This window comes from Phaethon lepturus, unplaced genomic scaffold (genome assembly GCF_000687285.1).
Source record: "Phaethon lepturus isolate BGI_N335 unplaced genomic scaffold, ASM68728v1 scaffold23206, whole genome shotgun sequence".
NCBI classification, from domain to species: domain Eukaryota; kingdom Metazoa; phylum Chordata; class Aves; order Phaethontiformes; family Phaethontidae; genus Phaethon; species Phaethon lepturus.
The window spans coordinates 1-17451 of NW_010548580.1; the positions used below are offsets into that span (position 1 = coordinate 1).

The window sequence follows — 17451 nt, forward strand, 5'->3', positions numbered from 1 at the left end:
AACGAGGTCTCATCCTGCCCCGTGTGCCCCAGGCACTGGTGGACCACGAGCGGATGGAGATGCGTCGTGGCCGCAGCCAGCTGCCACTCTCCACCAACACCTTTGACTACGCCACTTACCACAGCCTGGATGAGGTGAGAAAGCGCAAGATTTGGGGCATTTTGGGGAGAAAATTGCATCCTGGAATTGCTCTTGCAAAGCCCTTTGCTCCACGTGCAGCAAGGGCAGGGGGTGAGCTGGGGGTGACCCCCCCTCCCTCTCCCTCAGATCTACGCCTTCATGGACCTGTTGGTGGCTGAAAATCCCAACCTGGTCAGCAAGCTCGAGATCGGCCGATCGACGGAGAACCGCCCCCTCTATGTGCTTAAGGTGGGTGAGGATTTGGGGTTCGTGGGGTGGCCGGAGTGGGGAGCGGGGCCAGGGACAAAGCCAACCCCCAACTCTCTGCTCTTCCAGTTCAGCAAAGGGGGAATGAACCGCCCGGCTGTCTGGATCGACACTGGCATCCACTCCCGTGAATGGGTGACGCAGGCCAGCGGCGTCTGGTTCGCCAAGAAGGTACGGGCACCTCCCGGACACGTCTGACGTCCCTGAAGGGCCACAAAGTCCTACAGCCACTGTGGGGGTCAGGTGGCTGACCCCACAGAGAGGGCAGTGCTCCAGCAGCACCAAGGAGCCCCAAACCCTCGTCCTCTCTAGATTGTCCTGGATCATGAGAATGACAACAGTCTGGCCTCCATCCTGGACAAGATGGACATCTTCCTGGAGATCGTCACCAACCCAGACGGCTTTGTCTTTACCCAAACCGAGGTACCGCCCTGGCTTTCCTCTCAGCCATGCTGGATGGGGATGAGGAGCAGGATTGAGGTGCTGCACACAGCGGCCTCTGAAAGCTCAAATCCTCCTTGTCTACATTACCATGGGGTGGAAGGGGACCACCATGACCCGTTAAGACACTCCAGATGACAGCCCCCTGGGGCTCTGGCCCTGAACACCAACTGAGGCGGCAATGTCCTTCCAGAACCGCATGTGGCGCAAGACCAGGTCCAGGCATCCCGGCTCCACTTGCGTCGGCGTGGATCCCAACCGCAACTGGGATGCAGGTTTCGGAGGTCAGAGCTCTCCCGTTCATCCTGTGGGGAGTTTCCATCCTCCAGGTCCACTGATGCAAAGAGACGGGCTTTGCTCTCCGTGGCAGAGACGTGGGTTTGGGCTCTACCAGGCCTTTGATATCCCCTAGTGACCAGCACGGTGGGGACCATGAATGAAAGCCATCACACAAACGTCCAGGAGGAGTCCCAAGAGCATTCCTTGCTGGCCACCAAGGAGCTGATGGGGGGGGAAAAGCTCTTGGGCTTGGAAATGGAAAAAGCCCTTTGCCCTTGTGACTCTGAGCCACCCAACTGCCACCAAAGCCACCAAAAACCCACACTGTGTTTTCACTTCTCCCCAGGGCCTGGGGCCAGCAGAAACCCCTGCTCGGAGACGTACCATGGACCCTACGCCAACTCGGAGCCTGAGGTGAAGGCCATCGTGGACTTTGTGAACAACCATGGGAACATCAAGGCTTTCATCTCCATCCACAGCTACTCTCAGCTCCTGCTCTACCCCTATGGCTACACCAGCACCCCGGTGCCTGACCAGAAGGAGCTGGTAGGGCTGATGCAGAGGTTTGAAGGGGGCTGGGATGATGCGAGGCTGCTCTCCTCCTCCAAGGAGGAGCAGCCTTCATCCTACACTGTGGAGGGGACAGTGGCAAGCTGGGAAGAAGCCCTGGCTCCTCTGCCAGCCCCTGGGAACTCCCCCAGGCCAAGGCTGTTGAGCTTTGGCATTCTTTTTGCCTGAGCACGAGCGAAAAAAAAAGCCTCTCCTGCAGGCTGTGTCCCACAGGTTTTTCCCTTCTTCGGCTCATCTTTCTCCCTTCTGTGTATTCCCAGCACCAGGTTTCTGAGAAGGCGGTTGCAGCTTTGTCTTCTCTGTACGGCACGAACTACAAGTACGGCAGCATCATCACCACCATCTGTATGTAATGGGGAACAGCAGTGGTTCCCCCAAAATAAACCAAAACCATCAGTCACACCTCGGCTTAGACAAAACGCTCTGCGAAGTACCCGTACGACGCAGAGCGACTAACGTTCCGTCTCCCTCCCATTGCTTCTCCACTCAGATCGAGCGAGCGGAGGAACCATCGACTGGACGTACGATCAGGGCATTAAGTACTCCTTCACCTTCGAGCTGCGGGACACGGGGCGCTACGGGTTCCTGCTCCCTGCCAAACAGATCGTCCCGACCGCCCAGGAGACGTGGCTGGCGCTGAAGGTCATCATGCTGCACGCGCGGGACCACCTCTACTAACCGGGACGGGGGGCCGAGTGGTGGTTGAATTAGCTGTGGGGGGAAAAATGCAATAAATAAATGTAAAGAAGGATGAGAAATGCCTTTTGTTGTTTCCTCCCACCTTTTTTTTTTAAATCACATTTCATTGAAAAGCTTTTTTTTTTTTTTTTTTTTGGGAGACTGACTCAGCGCTCCCGTGGGTGCACGTGGCAGCAGCCAACGTAAACGGCACGTGCTGGCCCAGTGGCCCGAAAAGGGGATTAAAAGGGCATGAAAATAGTGGGATGCAAAAGAAAAGTGCTTGTTTTCCCTCTGCTCTGGCAGAGGATGGAAGGGGCAGAGGTTCAGTCTGACACTTACTGGGCAAAGCAGACAGCTGGGACACGGCAGCTGTGCTGGCAGGAGGAGTGCCCACCTTCCCCAGCCCTCCGGTGGGCCAGGGCAGCTCTGGGACACGAGACAATGGGGTCTGCACGATTTATTCTGCGTATTTTTGTGGTTGAACACCAACTTGTGGCCCTGGTAGAAAGGTCCCTCCTCACCTGCCGCAATCCCTAAGGAAGGGCGAGCCAAGTCCCTGCCAACTCCCAGCTTCTGCAGGCGCCGCTCCACGCTCCCCGTCAGCTCTCAAAGCTCAAACTGAAAAGAAATACTGAGCCGTATGGTGTCATTTACTTTTTATTAAATTAAAACAAAACTCCCAGACTCTACAGAGTTTGACTCTGTCCTCAATACCAAATCAAGAGTCCCAAAACATACAAATCCATCAAGACAACAGGAAAGTACATTCCGTTCGTCCCCCGATGCCCTGGATTTGGAGGATCTCAAACAGCTTGGACTAGTTTTGTCTGTCCGTTTCAGAAGGAGTATTTCATGTAGCCCAGAGCAGCCAGGGACTTTGGATCTGTCTCCCACAGCTGGATAGCAAAACCAGGACTTTAGGCCAACACAAATGGCCACCATGCTCATCTCTCTTTTCAGACAGATGCATTTTACGCACTTCCAAGTGCTCATGAAGCTGAAAGATCTGCTCACACGCGGGTGGGGCCCTGCGTGCTGCATTGGTCCCTGTCTTTCATACACGTAATAAATGGCTCTCTTGGCTCTCACCTCTCCTGTGCGTGTTCAGCAAAATCAATCAGGTAGTATCATTTTTTAGGCAACCAGCCTAGGCAAGCTACCAACTGAATTATGCAGGAGGTGGCGCTTCGTTCGAGGTTTTTATTTCATGACAACATAAAAATGGAGGTGCTGTGCAAGAAGGAGCAGCTGACTTAGGCCATCAAGATCAGACTACGCAGCTGCATAAGCCACGTTTTATGTTGATAGCTAAACGTGTCATTTCTGTGATGCTTCCGTACCAAACTCCTTTGAAAGTTTTATTTAGCTTTTATTTATTAGGCCAACTGAAAGCATTGCCCCTGAGTAACTAAAGCCACAAGGGGTGAGTCAGCTTGCCAAGGCTGAGAGCGAGGAAGCCAACCTTTCTGTTCCATGGAAAGCCAACCGGACTGACCGAGGAGGACGTGCTACTTGGTTCAAAATAAACATGCCTACAACTAAACCAACAAAAAGTCTTCCAGAAGCGTGATCAAGTAGGAAGGTAAGAAAGCAAAGCAGTTAGTAAGATGGTGAGATGCATCCAGCTTCCTAAGGATGGGCTGAAATATGATCTTTAGTTTTTTGATCTTCATACCTGACCAGCCCAACTCTTATTCTACATATGTAGGTACACACGCACACTCCCTATGGAAACCAAGGACACGTGCAATCCTTAGTGGACAGGTTGGAAGGGCTGTTTGTATAAAGTAGAGCTGGTTTGTACAACTTAAAAGCATCCAAGGACTTCTTTGGGAAGCTGTGAGCTTTAAGTTACACCCTTGTAATCAGATTTTGTTGCATATAAAAATATAGATGTGTATTTGAACACACAGGGGCATTCACCTCTTTGAAGTACTTTTTTTTTTGGTGCATTTTAAATGCGGGCTCTGCCTTATGCCCCTTGATTTCTCCCCTTATTCTCCCTCCAGGGGATCCCTACGCAGCATCAGAAGTTTGTGTTGATCATATCGCTCTTCTCTAGAAAGGACTGAGGTTGTGGCTCTCACCAGAATGAGACTATCAGCCCCTGTATCGGCACTCCTCTGATTTAAGACTCATGGAGACATAATCGACACGATAAATGTGCTCAGGGACGTTGAGTCTTAAGCTGCCGAACTGGAAAATATGTGAAAATTCATCTTGCCCTTTCACCAGAATTATCCTCTGATGATCTGTACCATGGGTGAATTTTGGGGTCTGTTAAAGATTACTTGTCTACTTCAAAAAAGGGGGGAAAAACACCTCCACCAAACCCCAAAAAGCCATGCACAAAAAAACCCCCCACAAGCCCAAGAAGCCAAAGCTGAACCAAGCTGAGCAATCCTGTAGGTAAAGGCTGGAGAGCAGGATCTCTCTGTGACCACCTACCATCTCTCTAGCAGGCAACTCTGCTTTGTCAGGGGTAGTTTCAGATGATTTCTAGGTCACCCAGTTAATACTGGTATGGTGGAAGCACTAATTCGATGAAAACTGTGATACTTGTTTTCTACCCTGTTCAGTTAACAGATTCATGGTCCCTGCTAGGTTTTAGGGGCCTTGGTGAGAGGGCAGAAGAAAATTTCCCTTCAGCCACCGTAACCTTAAAGAAGCTACTCCAAAAGCACCGACAAGGGTGTAACTGGGAATAAGGTTCCAGCCTCCATCAGACACTGGAACTGCAAAGCTCTTTGCCGCTTCACTGAAGAATACAGTTTGCCTCCAAGCATCACAAAAGCACTTTACAAAGCAAAATGATGTTCTGCCTCCTAACCTCAACTTGCAGGGCCTCGAAGAGTCTAGGGGAGTCAGCCTTGTCAGCAGAAGAATGACTGGCTCCTCCGTATATGTCGTTTTCTGCAGCACCAGTGACCAGCAACCTGCTCTGGCAGGTCAGAAAAGGAGCAAAGCACCGGAGCACAGCTGAACTAAGGAGATGCTCTGCCCACACACCAAGAAGAGGGGCACAGCAAATGATTTTGCCCTAAGATGTGTCAGCTAAAACCCTGCTCAGCACATCTGGCAGCCTTACTCTCTCATTTAGTCTCATTTAGAACAAAAAACCAGTAGCTCTGTGTTAACCATGACAAGGAACAAAGCAGAAAAAGCACAGTTAGAAGCCAAACCTTCCAGACAATGAGGGAGAAGAGAGGGAAAATAGTTATTTTCTCCTCCAGCTCACCTTTAAAAATAGAGAACTGTTTCACAAACTGTCCATGAGTAAACACAGCTGTCAGGTTACAGTGCCACACTGGGCATTATTTCAAAAACAACTTTATTACAAATACTTCTGTTCATTAACATCATGTTTTTAAAAACTTAGGGAATCTTCTCTCCAACACTTTGGCAAGTTGCTGAATGTCTGTATCTCTGCTACAAAACACCGACGTTTTTGCTCACAGATGATTTCTGGCCCGTTTACCTTCACATGTGTTCTCCTGTTCGCACAGTCTGTGATTCTGGGCGCAGCACAGAGGGAGTATTTCTTACAGACACCAATCCATTTACCTGAACTACAAGCTTGGCAGAACCGTGTCTACTGGTCACAGGCTTTACTACCCGTTTCCTCCCTCCCCTACAAAATCGGTTATATCAACTCTGTCCTGACACTGGACCTAAAAGTCAGCCTTGGCAAAGCGATACCGTTCCTGCTTCTACAAAACGTCAACCATTCCAGCTCCCCCAGCCTTACCCGAGCTGCCATTTCTACACCAATGCTGCTTTTCTCTGCCGATTCCTAAAATGACAAACGGGCTGCACTGCTCAGGGTTCCCAGAACCTGGACATTCATTTATTCAGTGGAAGACGACACTGCTGCTTATTTCCATGGCCTGTTCTGAAGGCTGCTCCTGCTGAGTGAGCGGGCGGTGAGGGATCCCACGCTGCCAGCAGTGCTGGGGAGACGGGGGCTGCTCCTCACAGTTGTCACCTTGGAATCGCGGCCTGAAGAACCACGGCTAAGACGGCCTGAGGAGGAAAAACAAGATCAGAAGCTCTGTGTGTGACAGAGCACAAGGACACACAAATGTTCTGTTGCCTGTTGCTGGCTCTCCAGCTCTCACTGTAAACATATAGATCCATCAAGAGTTCAGTGAGGGGTCCTAGGCAGTCGCTATCTAGCTGTGCAGGCCTGTGAATTTGAAAAACCTACAAATCACCAGGAAAGCCTAAAGACATTTAAACATAGGGCAGAATGGTATATGCCTGCCTTTAGCAGGCCCAGGATTTTGCCACCGTGTAGCTGTGTAAGATTTAAGTTCTCTGGGATCAGCACAGCACAGGTTTTGGTGGATCTTCTCAATCAGTTTGGAAAAAAATTCTCTGTCTCCCAACAGTCTCATGGAAAGAACATAGCAAAGCAGAGAACTGCTGCAGGGCAGGCTCAAGAGCTACAGAAAGAGGCTGCAGCATTTGTCCCAGAGTCTTACTGGCAGTGTCTGAAGGAATGTGCTCCTCTTCTAGGTAATACTTTATCTTTTGTAGATCATCTGCAGAAAATCTCCATTTATTCTCAGCACGTGCGGGTGGCACTTTGGGAGAGGTCTTTTTTCGGGCAGATCCAGTGGGAGCTGCCACCTGGCAGGTCATGGGGAGCGAGCCGGTGATCAGTCCTTCTGGGATCTTCTGTGCAAGGACCTTCAGGCCTGCAGACATACAGATCACAATTTATCAGTGACCACCAGCTAAGATTGGATCAGTGATTTTACCAGTCAAATAAAACACTCGATGGAGCTGAATATCCAGCTCTTTCCAATCTCCAGCTCACAGAACCCTTGTTCTCTGCTCTCGATCTACCCGCCCGAGATCTCAGAGAGTCCTGCCCATCCCCGCTTACCTCCAGATAACATGAACAAATTCTCAAAGCCCCTCTCACACATGGTTGTCGCAGCCTGGCTGGCTAACCTCTCATCATTGTCATACAAAATGATAATTTTCCCATGTGCATTTTTCTGATAGGTAGAAGAGCTAAGGATTCATTTGTAAACTTAAGATGACTGTTAATATCTTTTGAAAAGAAAAAAGAGAGACAAACAAATGTAACTGGAGACTGAGAGACTCCCTAGTTGATTTGTGAGTATCTGGCAGGAACGCCTTCCCCTGTGCTTTAAAACTGATTTCTCAGGAGCTTGGGCTTGCCAGATGCTGGAAGGACACAGCCTAATCCCCACCGGAGTGCAGCCCCTGCAGCAAGTGTCCACCACTGTTTGAAGGTTAGTTAGTAACAGGCAATACCAAGAAGCACCTTTGTTTACAGCCTCCCCTCTCCCCTGCAGTCCTCAAGCTACCAACCCAGGAAATTATCAGCCTAATCTTAGCTCATAATCCTCTTTCTGCCCTCCAGAGAAAAGCCAATCCCCGTCAAGGTGCTGATCCAAGCCAAAGGATTTGAGGAATGCATCCCTCAAGAAGCCTAGTACTCCAGCAACAGCGAGAAACAGGTGCCCAAGTAGTACGGCTTTGCCTTCCAGCAGCCAAAATCTCAAGAAAAGCCAAATTCAGGCAGCTCCCAGCAGAGTCAAGAGGTTCCTCTAGCTTGAGGAACTAGAATCTGACATCTGATGGTAGCAGCAGAGCCCCACCAGACAACCACAGCCAGCTTGAAATCCCCAGACGCTGTTGGTTAAGCCTTGCCCTGGTCACAGTGACTGCTATAGCTCCAATTGTTTTTGGAAGCCCCCACACCAACATCCTCCCAATTTATTTATTAATTCCAGCACTTTATATGTAAAGGATACATATTCCAGAACACTATTTGTATATGGATTCATCGTTCTAGACAGTGTTGCAATAGGGTAGGAATAAGCTGCAGAGGAGAAAAAAATAAGAGAGAGAAAAATCATACAGCGGCTGGACACCAACCATCACACAACCTGGAATACAACTGACACAGACTTGTTAGAGTTCAACAGACTTGAAAACCCACTGAATAAGGGATTAACACCAGTTTGGTCCCCTCAGCCCTTTCCAGGAAAGATGGGTGTAGTGGATGAGTGCTGAGAGCATTCTGTACCCAAGTGATGTCCCACCTGGGGGGCGGGGAGGGGGAGGGGGATTAAGCCAGCCAGAATATGACACACAAAGCTGAGTATAGGACCCCAGCCAACACTAGGCTGCTGTGAAATTGTGGCCTCCTCACCTCCAACAATGTGACATTGGTCATATGCGTCTCTGTCTCGTACGTCCAAAAGCAGGAAGGGGCAGTCAGGATAAGGCATGTCTTTAGCCTGAGCGTCTACTTTCTTTGGAGGGTCCTTTTCTATATCCAATTCACCAACACCACTTATCACACTACAAGAGGAAAGAGGAGGTTATGGTGCAAGCTCTTACTCTGAACACTTCTGTACCTCTTCACCAGGTCAGAAAGCTTTTCCATCAACTGTTCCAACAGCCTATTTACGTTCCAGTACAGCAGACACCACATAAAAACGGCGAGTCTACTTCAGGCTTTCCGATACATCGTAAGAGACTGATTTCATTTTTATCAATATAAAAAAAATAAACAGAGTACAGCTTTGCTATGTGAACATACTGTACTCTTCCAGATCAGTCAAGTCCAGGAATTTTATTCAATGTCCTAAGTGACTCTGAGGTGAGGGAGAATAATTCTAAGCAGCTGCCAACATGGAGGTGCCAGCAAGTCAGACACAGTAAATAACTGTCAGTCTAGATCTACAGTGCTATGCTATCCATCACTAGAGTGGATATAGGACATGAACAGAAACCTCCAGATACTCTTAGTGGTCACTAAATTGATAGCTTTGATATGCGATCGCCAAGCCCGTCAGTCCCAACTCTTCTGTTAACATTTGCACAGGTACAGCAAGGGAAGGGCTGAGACAAAGCTTCCTCTTACACTGTCCTCCTGGTATCCCTGACCCTGACTAGTGATGTACTGGGTTTGGAAATTGGACTCATTCTCAATTACGGGACAATCCATTAAGATCATCAGCAAGGCACGTTACTGAGTTTACCAGAGCAGTTTATAGCATGGATTCTTGAACCCAGGGACCTGGATCAAATCCCACAAAAGTATTTCCTTGTCAGCCATTTAGACAATCATCAGGTGGCAACAGTGTTGGGTTACAGCCGCAAACAAAACTCATTCAGACAGGAAAACCTGCCAACCCTCTCTCTTGCTCACATCCCTGGACCTGCAAAATCAGGCTTTAATGAGAAGTACAAGATAAAGCCTCTTAGTAGCAATTTAAAATAACTAGCGGCATAAAAATAATTATCTGCTAAGACAGGAAGAAAATTGCGTATTATTATCAGGCACCTCTGCAGTGTGGACCGATATGATTCCCCAGCTCCTGTGTTGTTTATAAAGAGGACTGGACGAGGTGTCCCATCAGGGCTTCCCTTTCCATTTGTCCCTGCTGTGACTTCAGCATCTGCACCTGGAGCAGCAGAATCGCCATCTGGGGAGAGAACAGGGTATGGAGAGTTAAAATCCTGCAGAAAATAAATAAGCAGGTTTTAAGCCCAGTTTCTATTCTTAGAAGAAAGCGTGTCTCTTAAAGACAGCCTTATCTTCATCCTCTTATAAGAATGCCTTACCAAGAGCCTCATATTAAAAATAATAGCCATATGATTTTTAAGGGCTCAAGATCTTATTTTAAGAATTCAATGAAAATTTAATTCTTGATGCACGATATCTACTGAGTTACCACAATAAACTTGGCAGCATGAGACCTTCCTTATTTGGAAGCTTTTCTGTTTTAGGAGCATTTCTGTTCCCAAAGTGGAATGGCTGCATGCCACAGGTTAAGTTATTTTTTCCTCCTGATTAAAAGACTTGCTGAATAGTCAGCTATGCCTGTCAGGACACAGTTCACTATAAGACAGTGATCTACAGCTCTTTCTCTTTGTGTTTACAATAAATATTGTTACCTTCCAGCTTGTGGATCTCCTCATTTGTCATTTCTAAGGTTTCATCAGATAGTGAAGCAACCTGGATGACCTGCAGGAAACAAAACCAAGCACTGATACCTTGATACTTGTGCACCAGTGTCACTGAAAGATCAGCGGGGATCAGCTTAAGGAAAAACAATTCTCAAGCCAAAAGACATTTAACTCAATACAACTTCTACTGGACTTCAAGGTCACATATAGGTGCATATATGATACCTGTACTGCAAGTGTGTCCTTTTATTAAACTAAAGTTGTAGGGAATCAACCTTAGGATAAGAACGCTCAACCTTAGGATAAAGAAAAGTCGGATATGCTGTGCTGGCAATATCAAATAGAATGTTTTCTGACTTTTTATGAAGTTCAGTCACTGGCCGCAACTGAAACATTTCAGAGGATACACTACAGTGGCTTTAAAAAAAAAAGAAAACAAACCCACCAAAGAAAAAAAAAAAAAATCAAAAAATCACGAATGGTTAATTGGTCTGTGAGAGCAGACCTGAGATATTCACATACTAAATTGGTTCATCACACCAGTGAGTCACAGGATTGGTCTTAACAAACCAGTGGAACCAAAGATATGATTCTGCAGAAAGCCACTCCCTCAATATCTGCAAACTTATTCTTCCCTTTCCTCCTCTTAGAAGAAAGCTTGTCTTTTTCTAGTTTTTACTAGTTTTCTTGAACCAACATGTAAGCAACCACAGCTCTCTATTTACCGATCAGATTTTCAATTTTTTAATATTTTTGATTCATTACTTTAACAAAATAGGCAGAAATCCTTGAAGTCACAGACTTCCCACCTTCTGCAGTTAAAACCACAATTAGGGAGGGTTTCAGGCTAACTGACACAAAGCTCGATGAGATCAGATTTGAATACTACTTTACATAGCCCTTTTCTTTTATAAGAGGCTTGAAGATCCTCTTAAGTGAACGGGAAAAAAACAGGGAACAGATTTCACAGACAGAGTCACTACAAACCTCAATTTGAAATTAAAAGTGTTCAACTGCTCTGAAAACATTGGCCTGAGTGGTTTGCTTTTATGAAGGGAAATCTGTGAGGGTAGGAAGAAGCAAACACAGAATAATTCCACACTAAGGCTACATAACTGCGTAAAAGGCTTCAGACAGAGCAAAAATGCTGTTCACAAAAGGTAACAACTTTCAGAGGCCAGAGAGGGAACTATACATACCAACTGGGCAAAAGTAGTCACTTTCAGTCTTTTAAACAGCTCATCCTTTTTATATCTGTAATCTTCAAAAACAAAACAGAAGAGGACAATGTAAATTTTCAATTAATTCCCAGCTTTTACAAATACCAGGCCATAGGCTTAGTCCCAGCTACTCTCATAGACCCTCTTCTACAACAGGGCAGGATTTCTGGGTGCTAAGCTTGCAGTGAAGGATCGGAGCAGCACACCTGAAGGCTTTGTGAAAAGTAAAACCAGTTATAAAGAGAGATCTTGTCCAGATATGATTCAAGTGAAGAAGGCAGATCTAGTTGCTTTTAGACTCAAATCTGTACGATTTTGTGCCTTCTGTGCTCACTGGGCGAAGGAAGCAGTTTCATGAATTTATCACCTTGCCTGCTGTTCTCTGAAGCCTGCTATGATCACAAAGCCTCTTAAACCAAAAGATTTAGTTTACCTGAATTTTTAATTTGTGTAAGTTACAGCAGAATCAGAGCATAGGGGCACTGCATCTCAGACTATGTCTTTGCAAGCTAAACACGTATGTTTAATCTTACCGATGAAAATGCTCCAGGTTTTCTTACTTCATTTGACAATTAAATTCTGATTCTGACAATTTGCTAATACAGATATCTAAAGGAATGGATAACTGACAGAAGGTGTTTAATGCAGAAAACTGAACAGCAGATCGGCATGGATACCAGCTTGAAGCACACATAATTGCAATGGAGAAACTGGACTAATTGAGTCTTTAGGCTTAAGACAAAGCTTAGGCAGCAAGAAAACTATGTGCTCTGTTGGAACGATTGGCAAACCACCAGAGCAGAGATTAACAGTGCTAAGCAAGCGATGACAAGGATGGAAGTCTGATTGCATACAGACACTGGAGATGCATCAACACGAGGAAGAGAGAAGCCTTCTAGTGTGAAACAAAAGGGTGTATGTAGTCGGAGAGAGAAGCTAAGTCGAGTATCAGTAGGAACATCTTGATATGAAATAGCCTCCCACGGGAAGTAACAGAAACCCTGTCCTTTGGGAAATTTACAGCTAGAAAGAAAACAGCAGGGGAGGGGTCAAAATTAAAAAAAAATTATCAATTGTGCACTGGCAGGGAAAAGCAAAGATGAACAAGATTCCTCCCATACCAGGCACTGCAGCTGCTAACCGAGTTCTTCATGAAGCTCTTTAACCTATGAGAAGCTATGCTCTAATGAATCTAAATCCTCTCAAAAAATAGAGCTGCTGTTCTTTTCCTTTGCTCCTGACTTACTAGGCTCCACCTCTAAAGCCACAGATTTTTATTAAAAAAAAAAAAAAAAAGAAAAAAGAAAAATCCTTTACGCTTTTCTAACAATTTTAGTAACTGTTGGAGGATATTCCAAACCAGTCTCGCTCCAGCTGTTCAGCTAAGAGGGCTGACAACGAAGTCCAGGACCTTTATCAAATCCAGCCAGTTAAGCAATTCTAAATCCTCTAAAACCATCTGTTGAATGCTCCATAGCTTAAGCAAGGGAAGATGGGGGAGGAGGAAGGACTCCAATCCATATTTCTGCAACCACCACACAAAAAATTACCACAAAATTGGCTTATGGAAAGTCTCAGGCTGATGTGTGTTTAGAGAAGGAGCCACGCGAATGCTGGAGGCCGAGATCTCTTCCAAATACAAGCGGTGATCACACGCTTCATAACAGATGCTCTGCTCGGACAAGATTCTCCCCGTACCCAGGCCACAGGCACCTTAGGGTAGCAGGACAGACACAACAAGAAAAATTGTGAGCTTTCATCTCTGGGGTTTTTTATTCCTATCCCTTCCCTCTTAAATACACTTCCTGCAGGGATACGCCAGTTAATTTTCAACATTCAGAGCAAGCACAGTTCCCAAATTCAACACCCTACCCTATATCATGTTTATTAAACTGCAAAGCAAGTGCCTACTTGCTACTAAACAGCTTGCCTTAGAAAAAAGGAGCCCATCCAAAATACCCCAGTGCACTGCAGTGTGCACTATAGCTTCCAAACCATAGGTCTGAAGTTCAAGACTGTGCATAAACTAGATTTCAGAATGTCAGTTAACATGAAAATGACCCTCACAGTTCTGGCTAAACCACCTGGTTTCAAGCCTCAAGCTCAGGTTGCTAAAACCTCCCTTTATAACTCAGAAATAACAGCAACAATTATCTTTTATACAGCACATTTCACCTGCCCAACACATAACCCATGTATTGCCCATGTCCAAATGATTAAAACTCTCTACTCATGGACAAAAAGAGCCCTTCAGTCACATGAAGAGCAAGAAATAAACTTAATTTAGAAGGACAAATAAAAGCAGCAAAGCTTATGAGGTGCTGGATGTCCTTAAACACTGACAAAGCAGAACCATTGTCACAGTGCTCATACAATATAGCTGCCGGATGGTTTCCTCCCACCTCAAGCAGGGACTGTTTACTCCCGAACAAGCCTTTATGACCTAGATCTTGCCTTTACCATCCAAAATCATTGCTATCAACAAGAAAAAAACAAAACAAAACTGTTGTTATTACAAAGCCTGACCTGGAGGAGACCAATCTGAATGCTTGCACGAGCTGCCCAGCAGTTATCAAAGAGTTCAGAAGAAGGGATACCTCTGACTACGAAAGCAACATGACGTACCCGGTTCTGTCCTGGAAAGTCCATTTGGATTTTCTGACATTTTTTGCTTCAGTGAACTGGTCTGAAGTTGCAATTATTGTGTATTCAAGGATGTGGTCCTTGGGGCTTCAGCAATGAGTTGAAGCAACACCAGAGAAAGGGAAGAGACTTGATGTCTCCCCTCAAGTCAGTCCTCCAAAGGACAAATCATCATGGTTCCAACTCTCTTTATCATTCTTGATTCCACAGCAGGCTCGAGGTATTAAGTCCAACTCTCTCACATTACACAAGAGACAGAGAGTTGCCTGTACTGGGTATTTAAAGTTGTGTCCAAACGGTGTCATCTATCCATGAGAAATCAAGGGGGAGAAGTTTCTAAACTGCCTGGGAACACAAGGTGTCTATTCAGCCCAAATATAATGAGAAAGTTTCTACTGGACTCCAGAACCATGATTAAACAAAAGAACTCCTACATGAAACGAAATCAGATTCACAGCAGGGCTCAAAAACCAACTAGACCCTTACAACAAGATTTTCAGCACAGATAAAAAGCAATGACAATCCAGTGTTAAGCACTGAAATCTTAGTCAACACAGGATTTTGGAAAGCAAGGTCATTTCTCTTTTGATTTTCCCCAAAGACTCGTGGTGTTTAAAAAAAACCCCAACAAACAACAAACCAACAACCAAACCAGCAATAAAGGACCATTTTGCACAAAGCTGAGCACAAATGCATTTATGTGACAGATTAGTGACCTCCCTTATAATCTGAACACCACCATCTTAGCTGAACACAGTAAATGGGTCTAAAAACTAAAACTGAACATTCAAAATCCTAATTAATCCTCATCAACGGGGAGGATTTTTCTTTCACATTAATAAATGCAGCTTTTGGGTTTAATAGCTTTCTTGGGCTCTCTATGTGGAAAATAGTCCTGACAGTAGCTGAAAATAAAGTAGTAAAACATTAGCTTTATTAGTAAGAATTTTTAAAAAGCACCTATTTTCAGCAAGAAAACAGACTGAAATAAAAATCAGTTAGGCTTTCATTAGCCTAAACAACCCAAAGTCTTCAAAAACATCAGTGTTTAGTTCTGGGGAAATCAATGAGTTACATAAGAAGAAGACAAGCTCATTCCTATCTTGGAGTATTCCAATAGAAATCTAAGCATGCTATAATTATACAAAGGTAAAAGATCAAGTTCAATCATTTTGCTACCTAAAGGTGAAATAAAATCTCAGAAGTGCAGTTAGAGTCTTCTCAGACGAGTCTAGTCAAAATATCTTAATCTAGAGAACTTCTTCCTGCCTGGTTTCCATTCAAGAACAAAATTTGCATGAAGAAGGATCTGGAAAGACTCCTAGACCTGCCTGCCTGGTTTCTGAAGTTAAATCTGTAAAGCACTGTGAGAGACAGAGAAATAAGGCACGGGAGAGAGTAGAACATGCCTAGCAGAGAATCAAGGTAGAAGCATCTTTGTATCCTACTGCTGCGTGTTTCTACAGTTCCTGCCTGTAAATGGCTGCGGGAATCATCCGAGTGGAGATTTCCATGCAATCAGAGGGCCTGGGATTCAGCCCAGCTCCTCGATGCTCTTTCAGTTTTGAACTAACCCACTGCAAGTTACATTCTGCTCTTCTCCAGATACTCACTTCTTTTGATCTCTTCTAACTTCTCCATGTATTTTGTCAAACTGTTTCCTGTAACAGGGAGGAAAAAAAAAATCAGTTTGTTACAATTTTTGTATTAGTGGTTTTCTTCCACTAATTCTTCTGCTTAAGTTTTTTTTTTTTTTTAAGAAAAAGATCAGACGATGGTAATAAATGTTTGTTGCAAATCCTCTTTCCCCATGACAATACAAGGCAGCCATAAATCAAAAAGTACCAGGATTTTCCTCTTAGTGCTTTTCTCTCACAAGGAAGGCTGAGCTAAATGGCAAAGTCAGGCAAAGGACTTGCTGGACCCCGGCTGCCAACCGCCTCTGTGAACCGCAGATGCTCCATAGCTTAAAGCCTCCATACTGGAGAGGGGACCTCACTGTGAATGTTCATGAACAGCAGGCGCTCAAGTCTTCTGCAGACACCCACAGCGCCGTTTCAGTTCTTCTACAGAACGCACCCAAGTTTTATTTTACAGGATTTTTAGTAAGGGATATAAAAATATCCACACCCTGCTAATCAGAGCGGTGATATTGCCCAAAACTCAGCCTCGTAGCACCCTTCCCATTTACAAGTTCCACACCAAGCCCTCTCTTCTCAAAAGCATTGTTTTGACGATGCTTTGGAGAACAAAGTCATCACCTTAAGAAAGTCACTATCTAAAACTCAGTACGTTACAGAGTCCGTATGTTACGGCCCTGTCTCTAAGGAAGCTGAAATCAGAACCTTGATATTTAAATCCTGCCTGTGACACATTGATTCAAATGCAATTGTGGCCATGCAGTGCCTTCCCCAACGTTTTTGTACAGATACTATAGGCAGGTGTTACTGGATGAAATTCAACTGCTTTAACAACAAAAAATACCCAGAGACACCCCTCCAAAGAATTATCTTGACTTACTTACACCCTTGTCAAGATATTAGTTTATACATGAAAACCCCACATATAGAAACTCCAAGATGAGTAATTTCTATGGGAACTGTCACAAGAGAGCCTGATGTAATAAGGTGAGATACATCACAATTATGATGTGAGTTCTGATGTAGCTGCACAGCATCTGGAGTAAAGCAGCTCAGGGCAGAGGCAGTTGAGACTTTCAGCATATTTTTCTATATTCCTACATACACATCTGGTGTTTTTACCCTACAACGGTTTCACTTACCAGTATCGAGGCGGGTTTTTATATGTTGATATTTGGGATTTTGAGGGATGCGCTTGGTTAAATACTGTTTTAAAAAGGAAAAGATAAGAAGTCAATATACAGCCATGTATCTGTTTTAATGGGAAAAAAAAACATTAATAACAGAAAAGGCGATTTGAAGAGCTCTAAGAGACAGCAAAAAGAGCAGCAAGACCTCTGAATCTCCAACTCCATATTAAATCCCTGTCAAACCGCCACTTTAAAGCCTCAAAAGGAGAATTTCTCTCCCCTTCTCTTTCCACCCGCAACCCACCCGGATTTAAAGGCCCCAGGAAACCCCCTCTCCGCCCCGAACAACGCCTCTGGAGGCTGCTCCGGCCCATTGAGGTTCCCGAGAGGCCCCCAGCGCTCCGGGCACTCAGATGCATCGGTCCCCCCATGCCGCAGCGCCCAGGGACGCCCCGGCCGCTGGGTATCCTGCGCCCCTGGGGCCACCCAGGGCTGCTACCC

The 17451-nt window shown here is 45.5% G+C and overlaps 2 protein-coding genes across 2 annotated transcripts; one reads left to right on the forward strand and one right to left on the reverse strand.

Annotated features, from left to right (window-relative positions):
• Positions 1-5: 5 nt before the first annotated feature.
• Positions 6-2418, forward strand: LOC104614387 (carboxypeptidase A1-like; the record flags this gene model as incomplete). Its single annotated transcript, XM_010290028.1, has 8 exons — positions 6-134; positions 268-369; positions 457-558; positions 700-810; positions 1022-1112; positions 1454-1653; positions 1938-2022; positions 2168-2418. Coding segments are annotated over 8 exons (1008 nt in total), but the record flags the coding sequence as incomplete, so codon positions are not given.
• A 3814-nt stretch (positions 2419-6232) lies between these two features.
• Positions 6233-17026, reverse strand: CEP41 (centrosomal protein 41kDa; the record flags this gene model as incomplete). Its single annotated transcript, XM_010290029.1, has 10 exons — positions 6233-6381; positions 6843-7058; positions 7250-7364; positions 8151-8218; positions 8552-8703; positions 9692-9833; positions 10306-10375; positions 11517-11578; positions 15794-15841; positions 16963-17026. Coding segments are annotated over 10 exons (1086 nt in total), but the record flags the coding sequence as incomplete, so codon positions are not given.
• Positions 17027-17451: the final 425 nt, after the last annotated feature.